At 32.2% G+C, this 18765-nt stretch overlaps 2 protein-coding genes and 1 pseudogene across 3 annotated transcripts; 1 reads left to right on the top strand and 2 right to left on the bottom strand.

The window, feature by feature from the left end:
* The first annotated feature begins 5858 nt into the window (after positions 1-5858).
* On the top strand, positions 5859-6771 carry LOC148760987 (BURP domain protein RD22 pseudogene; annotated as a pseudogene).
* A 1434-nt stretch (positions 6772-8205) lies between these two features.
* Positions 8206-9647, bottom strand: LOC18589918 (protein GAST1-like). The gene is made up of 4 exons (XM_007015111.3): positions 9460-9647; positions 9073-9126; positions 8949-8982; positions 8206-8678 (listed from the first exon to the last, which is right to left on the bottom strand). Exons 1-4 carry the CDS (start codon positions 9526-9528, stop codon positions 8497-8499), a joined length of 339 nt encoding a protein of 112 aa, XP_007015173.3. The 5' UTR covers positions 9529-9647; the 3' UTR covers positions 8206-8496.
* A 1276-nt stretch (positions 9648-10923) lies between these two features.
* On the bottom strand, positions 10924-17741 carry LOC18589917 (2-methoxy-6-polyprenyl-1,4-benzoquinol methylase, mitochondrial-like). 2 transcript variants are annotated; one of them, XM_018126888.2, is made up of 9 exons: positions 17683-17741; positions 17258-17353; positions 16369-16495; positions 16219-16280; positions 15548-15703; positions 15290-15434; positions 14333-14404; positions 13775-13883; positions 10924-11302 (listed from the first exon to the last, which is right to left on the bottom strand). In XM_018126888.2, exons 1-9 carry the CDS (start codon positions 17717-17719, stop codon positions 11201-11203), a joined length of 906 nt encoding a protein of 301 aa, XP_017982377.2. In that variant the 5' UTR covers positions 17720-17741; the 3' UTR covers positions 10924-11200. The 2 variants fall into 2 exon arrangements, with proteins under 2 accessions (XP_017982377.2, XP_088665521.1); XM_088809395.1 differs by having other exon boundaries at positions 17662-17727.
* Between the last annotated feature and the right edge of the window lie 1024 nt (positions 17742-18765).

Below are 18765 nucleotides of genomic sequence, written 5' to 3'. Positions count from 1 at the left end.
TGACTTACCTTCAACAACTAAACCTATCACTGCTCATCCTATTACTAATTTTCTATCATTTAGTCAATTGTCAGCATAGCACAAATCCTTTACTGTTTCTCTTTCTCATAAACAGGAACCTCAACATTATCATCAAGCTGCACATCATCATCATTGGAGAGAAACTATGAAAGCTGAGTTAGATGCTTTAGAAAGCAATAGCATTTGAAGCATAGTTAACTTACCTCCTAGTGCTCACTCAATTGGATGTAAATGGGTTTACAAGGTAAATATGTGTGTTGATGGTAGTATTGATAGATTCAAAGTAAGGTTAGTGGCTAAGGGATATAGCCAAAAAGAATGGTTTGATTACCAGGAAACATTTAGTCCTATAGCTAAGCAAACTATAGTGAGAGTCTTCCTTGCTTTAGTTGTTGTGCAGTGTTGGTTTTTGTCTCAATTGGATATTAATAATGCTTTCTTAAATGGTGGTCTTGATGAAGTTGTCTACATGGATTTACCATAAGGCTATCAATTTTAGAAGGAGTAGCCTACTGGCTATAAACCTATTTGTAGGCTTCATAAATCTCTATATGGCCTAAAATAAGCTTTTAGACAGTTAATAGGAAAGTTGCTATATTTGACCTTCACAAGACTAGATATAGCATATGCCACACATGTTTTGTCACAATTTATGGAAAGTTCAGTTAAACACCTTTGTCTGCTGCCTTCAGAGTACTAAAGTATTTGAAAAATGCTTTTAGACAAAGCAATTTATTGAGTTCAAATTCAGAACATTGTTTAAAGGCATATGTAGATAGTGATTGGGCTAGTTGTGCAAATACAAAAAGGTTAGTTTTTGGGTTTTGTGTATCCATTGGCCATTCTTTGATTAGCTGGAAATCTAAAAAGAAAAATGTTATAGCAAGGAGTTTAGCTAAAGCAGAGTATAGGGCCATGGCCAATGATTGCTATGAAATTATTTAGCTATTATTTTTGTTCAATGATTTTGGAATGAAAAGTACCAAAACTGTGGAGCTCCATTCTAATAGTTAGTTTGTCATACATATATGTAAAAATCCTATTTTTCATGAACAAACCAAGCATATAGAGCTAGACTGTCGTTTTATCCAAGACAAGGTTCAGTAAAGGGTTATAATTCCAAAATATATTTTTATACAAATGCAAATTGCATATATCTTTATAAAGGCAATTTAACCAAGGCAATTTTATAATTTATATAGCAAGATGCATGTTCTTAACATTCACACACATCTTGAAGGAGAGTATTGACAAAATTTAGGGGGTTTCGGTTAGAAAGAAGGAAGAAAGGAAAGATTTTGGGGCTTTTGGTTTTTTTTAAAGAGAAGGTAGAGCTTCGGCGGCTAGAGAGAGAAAAAAGATGGGAAAATGAAGGGAAAAGGTGAAAAGAAGGCTTTTATACTTAAGGTTAGAGCATAAAACAGTGTCGTTTTGGTGAGGACGTTTTGGCAACTAAAAAGCTTGAAACGATACCGTTTCGGAGGAAAGGGGTTGAGTTCTTGAAGTAGGCTTGCGAGCTTCCTACTAGTTCGATCTTCCTTAGGCCAATCTGGGCTCAAGCTTTGGGTAAGTTTTAGATCTTTGATTTATTAGGTTTGTGCTTTGGGTATTTGTGTTGATTGATTTTATTTTAGAAAATTTTCTTAATATAGTTTTATGTTAATAACAGTAAAATAGTAGAAACCAAATATATTAATGTTGTAGTATGAATTTTAGAAAATTAGGAAAAAATTACTAAAATAGGAAAATATGAAAATAGATAAGAATAAAAATAAAATATTTAGCAATATAAAATAGATTGGAGTAGATAGAAAAATAATAAAAACATATATTTAATTACATAGAAAAAAATAAAATTAGTTAGAAAAAGTTATTTAGTTATAAAAACAGATTCAAGAATAAAAAGAACATAGGGAAATAAATAAACATTTAATTACAAAAAAATAGATTTAGGTAGATATTAAATATAGGAAAAGTAAATATTTAGTGGTAGAAATAGATTTATTTAGATTGATAATATATACATAGAAAAGGAATGTATATGTAGATATAGAAAATGTTTAGGAATGAATATAAAACGTGGGAAAGGGTGAAATGTTAGACATAATTATAAAATACATAGTTATGTAAGTTTATGTAAATAAAAAATGAGAATGAAAATGAATTAGGAAGAATTAAAATTAAAATGTAATGAAACAAAATATGAAGGTATCAAATTGGTTGAAGAAGATAGCTTTATATAAAATAGGGATGGGTATAAATAGGGAGAGAGAATGGAAGTAGGATAAGATAAAGAATTACTAATATAAATAGGATGATTATTTAACTTAATACCGATGATAGGATGTTCATTCGAAATGCGAAGAGTTGCAATTCTGAATAAATTTTCTTAAGCTCGAGATTTCAATTAAGACTCCACCAATACAATGGGAGGGTCTTAATTTTGAAATTTCGATATTTCTAACTCTAAATAAATTAAAAAAATTATATATACTCAATTAGTCAAAATATAAACAAAATAAATATAGTAATAAATATAAGAGGACAAATGACAAATATTTGCTTAAAGTGTCAAAAGATAAATATGGTATTAAAGAAATAATATTACTCATGACAATTAATAAATAAATAAAGAGTAATAAAATATTCAATGATGGTAAATTCATAAAATGAATACATTTAAAATATAAAAGGTAAATATTTAGTAATAAAAGATAAATTTATAATGGTTTAAAAAAAAAGAATAGGATAGATAATAAAAAAAGAAAGAAGAAGTTGGATTTAAAAATATACACGTAAATAATAATGAAACAAGATATCTTGCTTAAAGAATATAGAATTTAAGTAAAAAGCAGATCTATATAGTAAAGTAGATAAACACCTAAATAACATAAAAAAATATAATTCATAATATACATGCTTATAAAGAAGAAATAGTAAAAAGTAAATCTTAAAGAAATAACAAAGAAGATATAGGCAGGTTTAGAAACAAATATTAAATTTCATAGGCACATCACACATCACTATTGCATCATTAAATGTCATGGCATGTGGATATTTTACGTACACAAGTATAAGTCCAGATGATGGGAGTTTTCAAGGAATCTTACGAAGGCAAGTTTTTTTCAAGAAATTCTCGAGATGAAAAGATATCTTTGGGTCCCACCAGTACGATGGAAGGACTCGGAGAATATCCTTAATAAAAGGCTTCTACTCATAATAGGTTCACATTCACAAAAATATTATTTTTGTTAAAACACAAATGATTACCCCGATGATGGGATTTATTAGTTAAATTTGCGAAAGCGAGTTTCTCAGATAATTTTATAAGTGAAAGAATATCCCCGGATCCCACTAGTATGATGGGCAGATTCGAGAAATATCCTTGGTAAAAGGTTTTCGTCCGACATTATTTGGATTTTATACAATGCATTTCACAACGCATCATATGCATGTCACACCCGTAGAACCAAATAAAATATTTTAATTAACTAGTAAAATAGAGAATAAAATAAATAAATGATAATTAAGGAAACATAATGAAATAAATTTAAGAATTAAGGCTCCAATAGGATAATATATAATTAAGTGGTACCGTTCGTAGAACGAGGGTCACGGGGTGTTAATTCTTTCTCGTGCGTAACAGTACTCTCGAACCCAACTCTAAAAATCATAGACTAGTTTAATGTTCTTTCGACGGACTTAAAATTAATTTAGGATCTCGAACAGGTTCTAGGACTCACACGTTATGACACTACTTTTTAAAAATAAAAGTCAAGCCAAATAGGATTTTTGAGAAGTTCTTAAAAAAATAGTTTTTTTTATAACAAAATTTTAGAAAACAAAGCTTAAAAAAAAAGGTCCAAATAAGAGTTTTCTCTTTTAAAAAAAAAATACACGCCAGTTTTCAAAGAAATATCCCTCTCTCTCAATCAATCTCCCTCTCCTTTCCCTTCCTCTGCAAATCACCCTTATCTAATACAAAATCGTGACCTTCCTCCCCTTTAGCTCTCTCTCTCTACAAAGACTACTAAAACAAATAAAACATCCAGTAACAAAATAGTAAAATCTAAGATTTTTTTATTCTTATAAAGATTAAAAAAAAAGAATACCCAAAATTCAAAGTTGCATTCAAGTACTATTTAAAGGTTTTCTCTCTTCTTGACCAAAATATCTAATACTATTACTAATATACAAATTTGAAAGTTGTTTTGTTTCTTTATGGATATTTTTTATTTTAACATTTGAAATCATATATAAACTCGAAACAGACTTGTTACGCTTTAATTTATTAGGTAATTGAAAATGGCATGAATACCTTCGTAGTAATTTTAACCAAAATTAGAGAATATATAATTTATTTTGTCAAACAGTTTTAATTTAATTTTAAAAATTATTATTTTTTATAAGAGCTTTTAAACAAAAAGAAAGGTAGACCAAACAAACTCTTAATACAAGAAATTTTCTCAACCTTTACAATTCTTCTAAAATTTATAAAGAGAAAATCCAATAATTGAATAAAAAATAAAAGTCATGTAAAAATGACAAACGATTTACTATAACTTATTTCACTCCCCTAAGCAAGCCTTGTTTTGGAGGCATACGATCATTCCAAATCATTAGCATATTCCATTTTGGAAATTTCATGGCATTTGTTAATAGCCAAAAACTTTGATTTCATCTTGAATCTGTCCGACTTTATAAAGTCTTTATTACACTCTCTGGTTAGATTTAATTGTGTAGATACTTGATTTTGGTTTATACCTCTTCTCTAAAGAATTATGTTACAACATAATATTGTACAGAGAACAACTAAAACAAATGAAGTGTTACTTCACGTAGAACAACTAAAACAAGTGAAGCACTACTTCACGTATAACAACTAGAATAAGTAGAGCAATATTCCATATGGAGCAACTAATACAAGTAGGACAACTACTTCAAATAGAATAACCACTTCACTTGGATGACAGTGAAAGCAACTCGGAATAAGTGGCAGGGTTCATGGATTACTTTTATCTTGGGATGTTTCGAAGAGTTTGGTTTGGTGGCTCAGATATGGAGGTAGTTAAAAGGTCTTCCTCTTAACCTTTCTTGAAATACAAGTGTTTCACCCTTCTACCTTGTTCTCGTATACCTATTCTCATACACGTTCTTCTCTTGTACCTATTCATGTATAGCTTCTTCTCTTGTACCTGTTCTCGTGCAGCTTCTTCTTTTGTACTTGTTCACGTACAGCTTCTTTTCTTATACCTTTTCACATGTATCTTTTTTCTATTACCTTTTACTTGAGAACAAGTCTTATTACACCCAATTACAGTAACGGTTACTCACATTAATGTTCTTCATAATAATGTCATTCATTAGGCGTATTAAAACCTATTCTTAAGTAACCGCCACTTTTAGCACTATATATAGAGCCTCACAATTTATTTAGTGGGGGCTCTTCTCTCCCCTCGAGCCAACACATTCTTCCCTAGAGAGCTTCTCTCTCTAAATTCTCTCTCTAATTCTCTTTTATTTCCTAATTCTCTTCTTACTCTATTTTACCTGCCACTAAACTCAATACTTCAGAAACTGCTCTGATCTTCCTCTTCGTCACCTCCATTGCATCTTTTTACTTGTTTGCAACGCTTTCTCTCCTTATCACAAGAACCCTTTTACAAATTGCATCGAGTTAATTAGCTTGGATGGAGCTTAATGTTTTTCTCCTCCTCATTTTTCTCAAAGTAAGTGTTAAGTCCTTGAATAAATAAATAGATCAAACTAACAGTTCTAGCAAGCAAGCTGTTGGTTTTTGTGTGCTTTTCGCTTTTGTTTTACTAATTTTTGTATTGATGGAAATTCAGCTCGCATTTGGAGGAAGCCATGCTGCTCTGCCGGTGGAGGTTTACTGGAACTCTGTGTTCCCTTACACTGCAATGCCAACTGCCTTGAAAGATCTTTTACTGCCTCCAGCAGGTTATTTTCTTTTGAATTTCAATTCTTTTCTTGTCCTCCATTTTTTAAATCTTATCCCTTCTTATATTTCATTGCAAACATATTAGATTGAGGCTTGTCTGAGAATTATAACCACTTGGAATATTTATGATGAGCTAATTATAGATGAATTATTCTGTATATCAATGACGGAATTGTCAACTTTCAAAATTAGACAACTAACACATGTCTTTGAAAAGAACGGGGCTAGATTCTTGTCTCGTCCAATTGCAGAGTCCATGCCCTTCTCAAGTGACAAGTTTCTAGGAATCCCAAGGCTCTTCTCACTGAAAACCGAATCAGTGGAAGCTAAGATAATGAAACGAACAGTTGCTAATTGTGAGAGACCGGCAATTGAAAAAGAAGACAAGTACTTTGCTTCATTAGAGTCCTTTGTTGATTTCAGTGTTTCAAAGTTTGGGAAAAACATTAAACCTTTGTCAAGTGAGATGGAAATTAAAGAAACAGAAGACCAAGAGTTTAGTATTGCTAATAAGGGGTTAGAAATGATGGGAGAAAAAGAGATGGCTTGCCACAAGATGAAATATCCATATGCAGTGTTTCTATGTCATTCGCTTGATAAAACAGCAGTGTACAAAGTTCCTTCGGTAGGCAATGATGCCACAAAAGTGAAGGCATTGGCCGTTTGCCACAAAGATACATCAGCTTGGAACCAGAGTAAATGGCCTTTCGAGTTCTTAAAGTTAAGCAAGGAACAGTCCCATTTGTCATTTCCTCATGAGAGAGAACCATGTTTGGGTTCCAAATTGAATTGCTAATCAAGACTTTTTCTTGTAGGTATCTAGCTAAAGTATTATCAGTGTCGACGGTTATGTAAGATCTTGGAATAAGTTAAAAATCCCTGTCTTGTATCAACTTTCCTTATCTATAATTACGCCTTCGTATCTATCTTTAACTACAATAAAATCTCGATAAATTAACAACTTCGATTAAGTAATATTTTTGATCGATCCTGACTTGAGACCAACGTGATAAATTAATAATTCATTAAATTTATAAGATAATACATTTAAAAAAAAACACAACAGTCCCACTAATTTAGAAATTAATAATCTCATTATACATAAAAATTATATATACTTAACTTAAGTAGGAGGTTTCTGTAAACCATAACTCTGATGTTACTTGTTATTTTTTGAAATTGATGTTCTTTTGGACTTTATCTCTAACTTTTGCATTAAGAAGCTCCAGTGTAGTGCTCTTGTATTGCAAGAGAAAATTGATATTGGCTGATAAATTCTTTAATGACCTCTTGATCATATTTGATATTGTTGCTTGGCTCACTTGTAAGTTAAACTTTTTTTACACCTATTGTTGCAATTGATTTTGGGTGTAATTTAAATTTTCTATATTGTATTCACACGGTGCTTTACGCATTGTATCTGTCATTGTTGATTTTTTATACATTTGAAATGACAAGCCATTGTGTTCATATAGTTTTACCACTTGTGATCCTGTATGTTTTTTTTAATAGATGTTTTTGCTGGACTTAATGTTTATGAGTATACTAATTAAGTATACATCGAATGTAATTTTAGTTTGTTGTAAAAATGGATAGATTCATGACTTCTATTAAACAAGACTAAGTATATTCATGAATTTGTTTTGGTTAAACAAATATATAGAATAATGATAATTCATAATTCATATAATCACAATACACAATATATATATATATATTAAGTTCAATATTTTAATTAAATAATATCTCAATTAATTAATAAATTTTTATAATGGTATTAATTTATAGAGATTTTACTGTATGTGCTTTTGTTAATATTCAGGATAATTAAGATTATTACTGAGTCCACTTTCCATGGGGTATAAGTTATAAGAACTTCACAATCAAATCTATTTATTTCTTAATTAAAAAAAATCTATTTATTTCTTAATTGTTTATCTAACTATAAATAAAAAAAGTAACATTAATTACGTAATAAATTTAATATGTTTCTCTTTTGGTATTTTTGAAAATTCTCTTTTTCTTTTTCCATTTCCGTTAGGCTATTAGGATAATTGAGGTGGGAATATCAAATATGGTAGGAATAGTAATTCCTCTTTGGGTCGGTAAAGTGGTTATTCCATATTTTCACTCTTCCCATTTTATATGCTATTTTGGCCTTACTTTGAAGAAAGTAAATAAAGATAATCCAAATTTCACTGGAAATAGTATTTAGTATAAGATTGTTAGAGAATTTTTGTTTAGTAATTCATATCCATTAGTTGAGTTACACAAATGAAGACTTGGCCCATCTTTTACCTACCGTAGCCCAAATTACCAAAATTTAAATCCAAAGCTCAAACTTCCTTTAAAAGGAAATACTACCACATGTATCATCATTGGCCCTTTTCCTTTTTCTTCTTCTTCTGAGCATCATTGGCCTAATGAAAGGTAAGAACCATGAGGCACTTTGATTACAGAGCAAGATAAAATTAACATAGACAGTTGGGCAGTGAAACAATGGGAATAATAATCTAAGGGCATTTGGGCCCTCCTCTCTTGGTCTTCCAGTTGTTGTAGCATGGGCAATATTGTTTGTTTCCATATGTGCCAGGAGGCACACACAGGCACTTGGCACAACACTTCTGACAGAAGAACATGCATGGCTTCTTGTATGCTGTAGCAGAGCATCTGGTAGTGCATCTCGGACCACATTCTGCATATTTCAACATTGAACGTGAATTAGTGCATTTCTAAACCTGAATCACGACATAACAACACCCTAATGATTAGATTTTGAGAATTCTAAGTTATAAGGCGCAAGTTTGAATCTTGGAACTCCAAGAATACAAGAAAAGTCCATTTTTTAAAACATTCTGGGGATAGAAAAAGCCAAAAACCTTGAACCCTGATTTTGTTATTTGCTCTTCTACAAATTTGATTTTTGGAAGAAGGATTAAAATAATAGACAACTCTTTTAACTCACCTTGAGGACGAAGGCTGCCCTGGGTGGCACCATACTGCAATTTACATTTCAAAAAGAGTTAAAAGCTTGTGGGGGAAAAATATTTATTAGAAGTAAAAAAATCCAGGTATGGTTCCATCAGTACCATTCCGTTTGCATGGTTGCCTTGCCGTTGTTTTTGAGAAGCAGGGCTAGAAGCCTAGGGGAGAAAAATAACCAAGTAATGAAAATCAAAACCAAACCCATACGCTTAAAATGAAAGCATAATGCAGGAAACATTGAATATGTTTCTGATTAATCACATTAAGTGTCAGCAGCACAAAATATTATGGGTGTTTCACTTTCTTAGTACACATGAAATTGCTTGCAATTGTTGTAGCATTTGACTTGCCTACATTTTACTGTCCCATTATTTAAACAGAAATGAAGTAATCCCCATTAACCCTCTTGATATTCACTAGCTTGTTAAAAAAAAAAATCGATAAGTTGATAAAATGTTTATAAAGAAAAAAGGTCCGAAATTGTAGCTCACCTGGATTTCTCCTAGTAAAACAAGCATGAGGAGAAAGCACAACATGACAATGCTAAGTACTTTAGCCATTTGAATTGGAGAAAAGGAAGCAAAACAGCTACTGAGCAAAGTTGAGAGAGATTTTTGTGATTAGTTAAGTGGGAAGGTGGGGGTACTTATGGGCTGGTGCTTGCTGCTAGTTGCTAGTTGGCAGTTGCCATCTATCCAGTGGGCTGAATAAATTGATAAGACAAATATGTGCACACATGGATCAACAGTTTCAACTTCCAAATGAAAAGTGTGCAGTTTGGTAGTTAGGTAGGAAATGGAAAAAGCTTTTGCTACGGGCAAAATGACTGGACTACCCTCTGTCCCTAGATATGCATGATTCGGCTTTTGTCTCTCAAAAATGACGAGCAGCCGAATACCAAGTACTCTTCAACTGATTGCATTGAATAGGTGATGGCATTATCTCCTTTCCATTACTAGTTCTAGATTTTAAGTTCTAATATTTATCTTTTTGAGGTCATGCTAATGTATAGGATTATTCACGGTATGTTCATTTATTTTAACTCAAATCCTATTCTTGAGAATAGATATGTGGTAGTAAAGTATGATTATTACTATATTACTATTTTATTGAGAAATAAGTATGGTAATATCTCTTGTGCGTTACATTGTAAATGTTAAAATATTTGAAAAAATATTGAATGAATATTTGATTGTCAAGATTTTTTTTTTTGAAAAGTAATTTTATTAGTCTCAAAATTGGTATGTCATTGTGAATCTCTAACCTAACAATAAGAAACTCTTTATAGTATTATAAAGATTTGATTCAATGGAATGAATCACGTTTATAAAAATATTAATAAATATTCAAAATTTCGGGCTCAAAACTCACCAAGTACCAATGTATTTAATTTTAGGTTTAACAAGATTTAAAGAGGGGAGTGAAGATGGTTTAAAGATTTCACTTGTTAAAAAAAATTAATGGAAAATTTTAAATAAGCAATCTGACCCTGAACTTGGGAGCCAGTAAGCCAAGGATAGAAGGGTAAAATAGTCAATAGAGTTAACAAAGTAAATGAGTGTTCCAAGGCCTCACTCATTGTCTTATCCAATCCATGTGCTGCTGCAAAACAAAGGAGCCATGAGAGGCCCAGCAACATGTGTCCGACCACATGCACATCTCCTTCTGATTTGGACCCTCCACATGCATGACCAGATGAAATGTACCAAAGAAAAAACAAAATAAACCATGAGAAGTGGTCAGCTCCCTGCATGAACCACAAGCCTTCATTACCCTGCAAACTTAACGGCAATTTTCTTTTGTAGTGGAAAATATTGAGAAAAGGTTTTTTGAGGTTGCTATTGAAGCCAGCATTTGAGCTCATGTTCTCCTGCTTGCTACTTGCTGGGCTATGTCTCCATGGTTGTGGGCAAAGTCTGCCATCTTCATTTATGTCACTGCTTTTGGACCACAAGTCATCTCAAAAGAGGTTTTCAGTTAGTATTTCATATTGGCCATCAGTTAGAAATGTAACATCAATCCATAGCTAATACTAACATCTAGGAAAACGTTTCCCACCCCATCCTAGTGAAATTCCAATAAAACTAGAATAAAATTCATAGCTACAATTCCCAGAAGGAGAACATTTCGCAAATCTAGTACCAACTGTTATACCAAAGCACTCTTATTCAGTTATGAAGCCTAAAGAGAAAAGGCAAGAGACAGACACAGAAAAATCGTGAAAGAAAATCTTCATAATTCTAACCCAGAATGAATTGCGACAACTCCTCCAAGTAAATTTTCAAACTCAACCTTCTTAAACCCTGCTTCTGCTAGCATTGAAGCAAATGTTTCCTGCATTCACCAGTGACAAATAGAAAAGAGGTTGAGATCATATAATTGAGTAAACTGAATAGCATTGTCCTATGTTCTCATTTCAATCAGTTAAAAAGAATTCCTAGAAATGAAACACACAGGGTTTGATATCGTAGGTTCTCAGTTGATATAGAGCTAGCTGGCATGGTGGTCAGATACTGCCAGAAAGATGTGGTTGGAAAAACTGTACTTGTTTAGAGTCTTAAATTGTGTTTGTACCACAACCACAATAGTATTACTGTTTTGTTGCAGCACGAAACTTAATATAGATCCAAATATGATGCAAACACAAGTTCAGATGCAATAGCGGCAAGTCAACTGCTTTTGAGTTTGGGTTGCATTGTGTTATATTTGCAGCATTTAGAACCACTACCTAGATAAGATCTGGGATTGAACATTAATCCATTTAAATACTTAAGGTGCCAATATGTCTAATATAATGAAAGTTTTTGGTGGCTCTACCAAAGAATCAATCCAACCTTCATCCTGTAATTTGCACCTCGAGTATTGACCCAAAAAGACCAGAGACCTCTGCTTTGTTAACAATCTTCAATTTGTGTGCATGTTTGTGCATGCAGGCAAATGCATATATAATAGACACAGAAAGGAACTCATTTTTGTGTCTTCTTTATCAAGTGTATCAAAACTTTTGCCCATTTGACACCTACCTTGCTGCTTTTAGTTAGATGGTCTAAAACATGCATTAGTAAAGAAGCTACTTAAGTGTATTGTGTACATAGAATTTCGTTTGTACAGGCCCTGTTACTTTCTGATGATCTCTGATCTCTGTTGTCTTGTATGCTTCCACAAGCAACATGTTGTTTTGGTTAGGATAACCTTGCAGCCACACTGGAGGTATTTTGTAGCCAGTGAAGTGCTGTCCAACTATCTGAAGGTGGGTTTTTTTTGTACTAATTTGATAATTTATACAGCTATTGGCATTCCAATAAAAAAAAAAAAAAAAAGCTGTTTAAGTGTCATCATAGTGCATTACTATCTAAAGCTGATGTTCCTAACAATATCCACAATTTAGGGAGAATCATTGTGGTCCGTAATTCAGTTACCAGCATTATTAATACAAAAGGGTTTTTCTCACTTATTACGCATGACTAGTTGATAAGTATTATCTGAAGCATGAATAGACTTGACAATTCGTGTTTTCGTGTCGCAAACGTATCAAATACGATTAGACACGAAATACGTTGAGGCTAAACACGAACACGACACGTTTAATATCCATGTCTTAAATTTAAAACATGTACACGTATACGTTTAATAAACGTGTAACACAACACGACACGATTAACACGTTTATTAAACGTGTCAATATACGATACGACAAAATTAATAACACGTTTAACACGATTAAATAAAAATATTTATCATTAAATATAATTTTATTATTTAAATTTAAAATCTATAAGTATAAAAATAATTATAACAAAACAAAAATAATAATAACTTCAAATATAATAAAATTTAATATAAATAACATATATAAAATTCATTATCATATAATATGATAAAATACATCATTAACATTTAACCTTCAAATACAAATAATATCAAAAATCATTCATAATTTTTAATTGTAATAATTACATTATTACCTTTATAAAATTAAAAAAAACTTATTAAAATAATTATTTAAAATTATTTATATAAAGTTAAAATAATCTTTAACTATTAATTTTTAATAGGTTAATAAACGAGTCACGTATACACGTTTAAACACGATAACACGATTAAGTAAACGTGTTTAAACATGTTTTAAACATGTTTGTCGTGTCGACACGTTAAGATACGAAAATTGTCAGAAACGATTAGATACGAAATACGTTAAGACTAAACTCAAAACTTGTTTAACTCATGTCTTCTCGTATCGTGTTAATGTGTCGTGTCAAAAATTATCAAGTCTAAGCGTGAAGGACCCATTTAAATTTAGAGGGCAAAAAAATGCAGAGATTCTCTCTCACTCTCTACCCACTACCCACCCCCCAGAGCTCTCTTTTCTTCATTTGGATTTTAACAGAAGACCTTATCGAACCAAAACCTTTGGTTTTGCTGGAAAGTATGTTAAAGATTAAAAACACATTCTTGAACACTTACCTATCGACTAAAACTTCTGTATTAAGCGGTTCTTTATGCATACAATGTTTAATGATGCCACACTCTTGGTGGGTAGAGACTCAACCAACAGTATGTACTGGAATAAATTTTATAATCTACTTATCATGTGTTGAGAATACATGAATATGCCAAGTGCAGCTTTCAAAATTAAGTCAAATAGTCCCATTAAAAGAAAATGTTCTGCCTGAAAAGTGCATAGTTGCAACAGTAACAAGGCATTATTACTTCATCAGATAGACACAATTTCCTACTAATCAGAGTGCTTCTACTAAATAAAAAGACTGGTGATACTTTAATAATCTGTAGGGAAGAGACGCATACCTGCGGTGGAAAACTGCCGATACTCTCAACTAAATACTGGTATGAATCTCGATCACCTGTAACTAGCTTTCCTACTGCTGGAACAACAGTGAATGAATAAAAATCATACCTGCACCAAAAGTGGAATAACCATTAAAGTAACATCAAAAAGTAAACTATGGAAGAGAAGAGGAAAAATCCCACATAAGAGGACCAAAAGAAAAGGAAACAGAGAAAAAGCTACCCCAGAAAATTGCTAGGGAAATTTCCATCCAAAACCAGTAGTCCAGTAGTTAAACATGGAGTACAGTGATGTGCATCTTATTACATCTTTAACTTGCTTCAGGCCCATTTTCTAATCACCAAGAATTTGTGAAGAAACAATGATTCCAGGTTATAAAGACTTTAACCAAGAAGCTTACTAAATTATCATTTGTAATTGAAGAAATCAATCTGTCTTCCGGGTTGCCTTATTGCTGATGGCATGGTTTTTCATTGTAACCTTGCTTCTTGATCCACGAAAAGTATCTATTTTCAGATATAACCTATTTCCTGGCTAGAACTGTTGAAGATACTCACAATTCTTTAATTACAGGAATTTCCATGCGTGTCAGTTCAAGGCAGAGGAATCTTCCTCCCAGGTTCAACACCCTAATAAGCAACACCATAGAAGCTAGTTTAAAAACATATACACATATATGATGGCAACAAATTCTTGCAAAAAGGATCAAAGGAAAGAAAAACAACCATTATACCAACCAAATCAATCTGACCAGATAGACAATTTTCTAAACAAATCCAAAAAGAAGTTTCTTAGTAGAGAACTGCCTCACAACCCATATGATGCCATGGTAATTAATTTTGATTTTTCTTTGTTTAAACATACTAAACTTGCAACTGTTTATCACTAAATTTCATGCCGCTTGATCACATCAGCGAATAAAATGATGCAAACCTTCCAGATATGATGCTCTCAGTTCATCAGTTTGTTACTTGCCATTGTATCTTGCTTGTCCATCAATCATTTAAAAATTTTCTTGTTAACTTAACTAACAGAATTGCACATATATGGACTGAGGAGTCAACGCCATTTGGGCCTCAGCATTTAGGGTTGGAACCTTTTGGATCCTGGTCTCAATCTGCTACCCATTGGCAGCTCAAAAACTTGCGTCAGGGAAATTTCTGATATGTAATGAAGTTGGTTTGATGTGATAGTTTCTGTTTATGAAATTCTAGAAAGGGAAAGAAAAGAAAACAATACATGGTCAAGAGTCTTAAAGAGAGCAGTGAACAAAGTCAATCTCTGCCCCTAACCCAGTTACCATAACATCTCACAGATCAGACGCCTGATTATTGTCATATTAGTAATGAAGGTAGTCTTATTAGTGAAACCTTCACCATTTTTTAAGCCACTTCACTAGCTTTATTAACTTACTCATCTTTTTAAGCCAAACTTATCTGCACTGGAATACCCCATACCAGAAGCACTTAACAGGTATGACAAATCAACCATGAGCTAAGACATTACAAGCATACCTATAAGCTTCAGCTAGAGCTTTCTCCATGTGCGTCACATTTCTAATTCCACAAGCAATTGTATAACTATCCATCGAAATATCCCCAAAATGCAAGGCTTCTGCATCTTCCTCCAACCATAGAAGAGATTTGTCTTCCCCAAAACCTGGCAAGTTTAAGTCAAAGCAATGGAACAATCACAAGAATTGTAATCCTCAATTTAATCATCCAGACAGACCCTACAAATAGTTCAATCTAAAGATAATGGCGGTAATTTACCTCTCTCCATTGCCCTTTTTTTACCAACATCTAACATGTTTGGGTTGATATCACAGACATATATCTGAGCTTCTTCCAGCAAATCATCATGGAGTTGATGCATTGGCCAACTTTTGATTCTATTTATTGCATCTAAGATCCTGAAAGCAACATCCCCTGCAAGCTGACTGTCAACTAAAGATGACAATGGGTTGTTAACTATAAATTAAAAATGGGAGTGAAACAGGGATTCCATTGAAGAGGTTAAATTAATCTGTCTAAAAAATAATGGGAGAAATTGTCTCCTGAAGCTAAGTTTTGTACTTTTGTATTAAAGGATCCCAATAATAGATTCTTAAAATAACAATTAGCTACCTTTAAACTTGCTAATGGAACACAATATAACTTCTATCCAATGTCATTATCCATGCCAATTTGAGACCACTAGAATTTGCATATGATTAAAGAGTTTAAACTCTTCAAAAAGATTAAAACGTTATATTTATATATGTTGCATATAAGCATAGTGGTTTTTTTGAGTATTAAGAACAAGCAAACAATACTAAATTTTTCCCCTCTCGAAAATAAGTATCATTTATATATTCTTCCACATTTACATGTGTCCTTCACAAGGTTTTCTAGACTATGTACATCAAGAGGTTTAACAGGATTACGGCATAACCTAGTCTGACCTGTTCCACCGGCCATGTCAATATGTTTGATTCCTGGAAATGGATTCAGTTTGGAAGCCAATCTGACAAATTGACAAGAAAATTTGAAGATAAGAGGCAGTAAACAACAAATATGAGCTATTTATTAGAGAGTATCAACAAGAGTCTAACCTATCTTTCCATAACCTATGTAATCCAGCACTCATGATATCGTTCATGAGATCATACTTCGAAGCAACACTGTCAAAGACATGACCAACCATCTGACTTTTCTGTTCTTCGCTTACCTCTTTAAATCCTGAAAATGAAATTCCCTTTAAGCTATCATTCAATATATTTATACTATATAGCAATAGTGAAACATGCTTAGTTCCAGACAGCCTTAATTGGCAGATGCTTTGGTTTTCCAGATAATACAATATTTAAGTGCCGTTTTCAAGTACAAAAAGCCCATGATAAATTTATTTGCTGCATCAATTCTGGGATAGGAATAGACCCAACGAAGAAGAGAAATTGACCTTAACTTATATATCAATTTCACCCAGAGCTTAAAGTTGAGAACTGTTTCCTATGCTCTGTAACTTGTGGTCATGATACAGACCATAACATCCATGTTTATATCAATAAAGAATTATTACACAATGCCATTCCTCGTTTGGTAGCTGCGGATGTGCATGTTTGCAGGTGTCATCCACTCCTTTCATGATCTGTTTTTTTTTTTTTTTTTTGCTTTTTGATACACTGTTCTTTCACAAAAGAGAAGAGGAGCAGTGTTGCAGTAACAACCACTAGAGCAAGCCCTAATTCTTCTAGTATCACTTAGCATATGCATTGGAATTATTCACTTCTGTTTAACAGTATATAAGTCTATAATCTCCCTCTTTTTCTTTTCATGTTTATTCTTTTGGGGGGGCAGGGGGGGTGGTTTCCCTGCATATACAATCATTTACAACAAATTTGATTTTTTTTTAGAAAAAAAGTTGCCCAAAAAATCATCTTTATATACACACCAACACACTGACAAGAATGTAACTGAGCAAGAAAGAGTGAGAGGGAGTACCAAAACTTGTGGCATGTGAATGCAATAGAGAAGTGGAAGAAGGCAGAGGCACAAAATTTCTCCTCAACTTCCCGCTCAACAATCTCCATGACAATGCTGTTAACATGATTCTTTTAGTTACTAAATAAAACAAACATTTCATTTACAAATTGAAGTTGCACTACTTTCCCGTATCAAAGAAGAGATAGACAGACAAAAAACTTATTACCATCATATAAAAACAAACAAACCCTAATAAGTCTTAGAAGACAAACTATAAGAAGAAGAAAAAATAATCAGAATTGAATCATTAAGAGCATCCAAAATAATCTGCTATCAGGGAAAAAATTTCAGAAATATCCCAATTTGCATAATTGTTAATTCATTACAAGCTGCAATATTCACATAACCCAATTAAAAACTACCTTATTAAACTCTTTTGATACCTGCCGCAACAAGAAATAAAACCAACTCCAATAGCATTGTGAATTGTTGCAGAACCCCTATCTCTGCATGTTAACAATACCAATACCAAAAGCAGTATTAGACGGATTGTAAGAGGAACAGAAACAGAGCAAAGTCAAATGGAAGTTTAAAAGAATGAGTTGAACTGAAATGGGTTCTCACAACTTGAGAAAGTGTCAAAGAAAAGACCGAAGGCAAGATCGACTAGGCATGTATTTGTTAATGCATACTGAATAATAACAATAAAATAATCCCATTCAATGTACCAATTACTCCACTTTAAATTTTGTATATTTACTATAAATTCAAGAATCAATCAGCCTGTGCTCGTCAGTCTGTCAGGTTGGAGAATACCCAGTGTACTGTACTTACTGTCCTTGAGTAGCAAAATTTTCATTTGTTTACAATGCTCTAAATTTTTTTTTTTTTTGTATAAGCTGAAATTTTATTTTCCAAGGAAGCAGGAACTGGACTGTTACAACGTGTACAACGTGGAATTTACGGGAAAACAAATTTTATTTTTGAGACACGAGATGCATGCACTGCTTGATAAAATCTAGGATACTTACCCCTTCCTTTATCATCTTTTTTTTATTATTATTTTATATTTCTTTAAATTTTGAGTTAACTTTGTAGATTTTTTTTAAATATTAAAGTGTAAATTTACATTATTTAATTTAAATTTTACTTTTATAAAAATCAACTTAAGCTAATTTAATATTGACAAAGAGATAATATTACATTTCATAATATGATATAATAAAATGGGTTAAACTCCAATGTTATGTGCAAATTTATTAGTGTAAGCGTACATAGTAAACCTAAATCTTATAATGGATTCGGTTAGGGTATCACTATATAAAGATAAGACTAGGTCTCATCCCCTATCTAAAAAAATATTAAGAATTCAAATAATGGAAAGTTATAAATTAAGGAGGAAGAAGATCCTAGGGTATTGAATCTTAACAATTTATATTGTTTTCACGGTCAAATCATGGATCAAAAATTAGATATATTTTTATACTCTAAATTCAACTACGATGAATCTTGGAGTAAATATAAAT

Source organism: Theobroma cacao, chromosome 9, assembly GCF_053813885.1.
Source record: "Theobroma cacao isolate CCN51 chromosome 9, ASM5381388v1, whole genome shotgun sequence".
NCBI lineage: Eukaryota > Viridiplantae > Streptophyta > Magnoliopsida > Malvales > Malvaceae > Theobroma > Theobroma cacao.
The sequence above is the reverse complement of the archived record's forward strand: the minus strand, read 5'-3'. Positions and strand labels throughout refer to the sequence as shown.

Excerpts from the sequence above, each read along its gene's own strand:
- LOC18589917 (XM_018126888.2), bottom strand. The coding sequence starts at position 17,719 with ATGCTATTGGAGTTGGTTTTATTTCTTGTTGCGGCAG. Across the intron at positions 16,496-17,257 it reads TTCACATGCCACAAGTTTTG|GATTTAAAGAGGTAAGCGAA; the intron begins GTACTCCCTCTC and ends TTTCATTTTCAG. Across the intron at positions 15,704-16,218 it reads TGACATGGCCGGTGGAACAG|GGGATGTTGCTTTCAGGATC; the intron begins GTCAGACTAGGT and ends GTCAGCTTGCAG.
- LOC18589918 (XM_007015111.3), bottom strand. The coding sequence starts at position 9,528 with ATGGCTAAAGTACTTAGCATTGTCATGTTGTGCTTTCTCCTCATGCTT. Across the intron at positions 9,127-9,459 it reads TTTTACTAGGAGAAATCCAG|GCTTCTAGCCCTGCTTCTCA; the intron begins GTGAGCTACAAT and ends TTTCTCCCCTAG. Across the intron at positions 8,983-9,072 it reads GCAACCATGCAAACGGAATG|TATGGTGCCACCCAGGGCAG; the intron begins GTACTGATGGAA and ends TGTAAATTGCAG.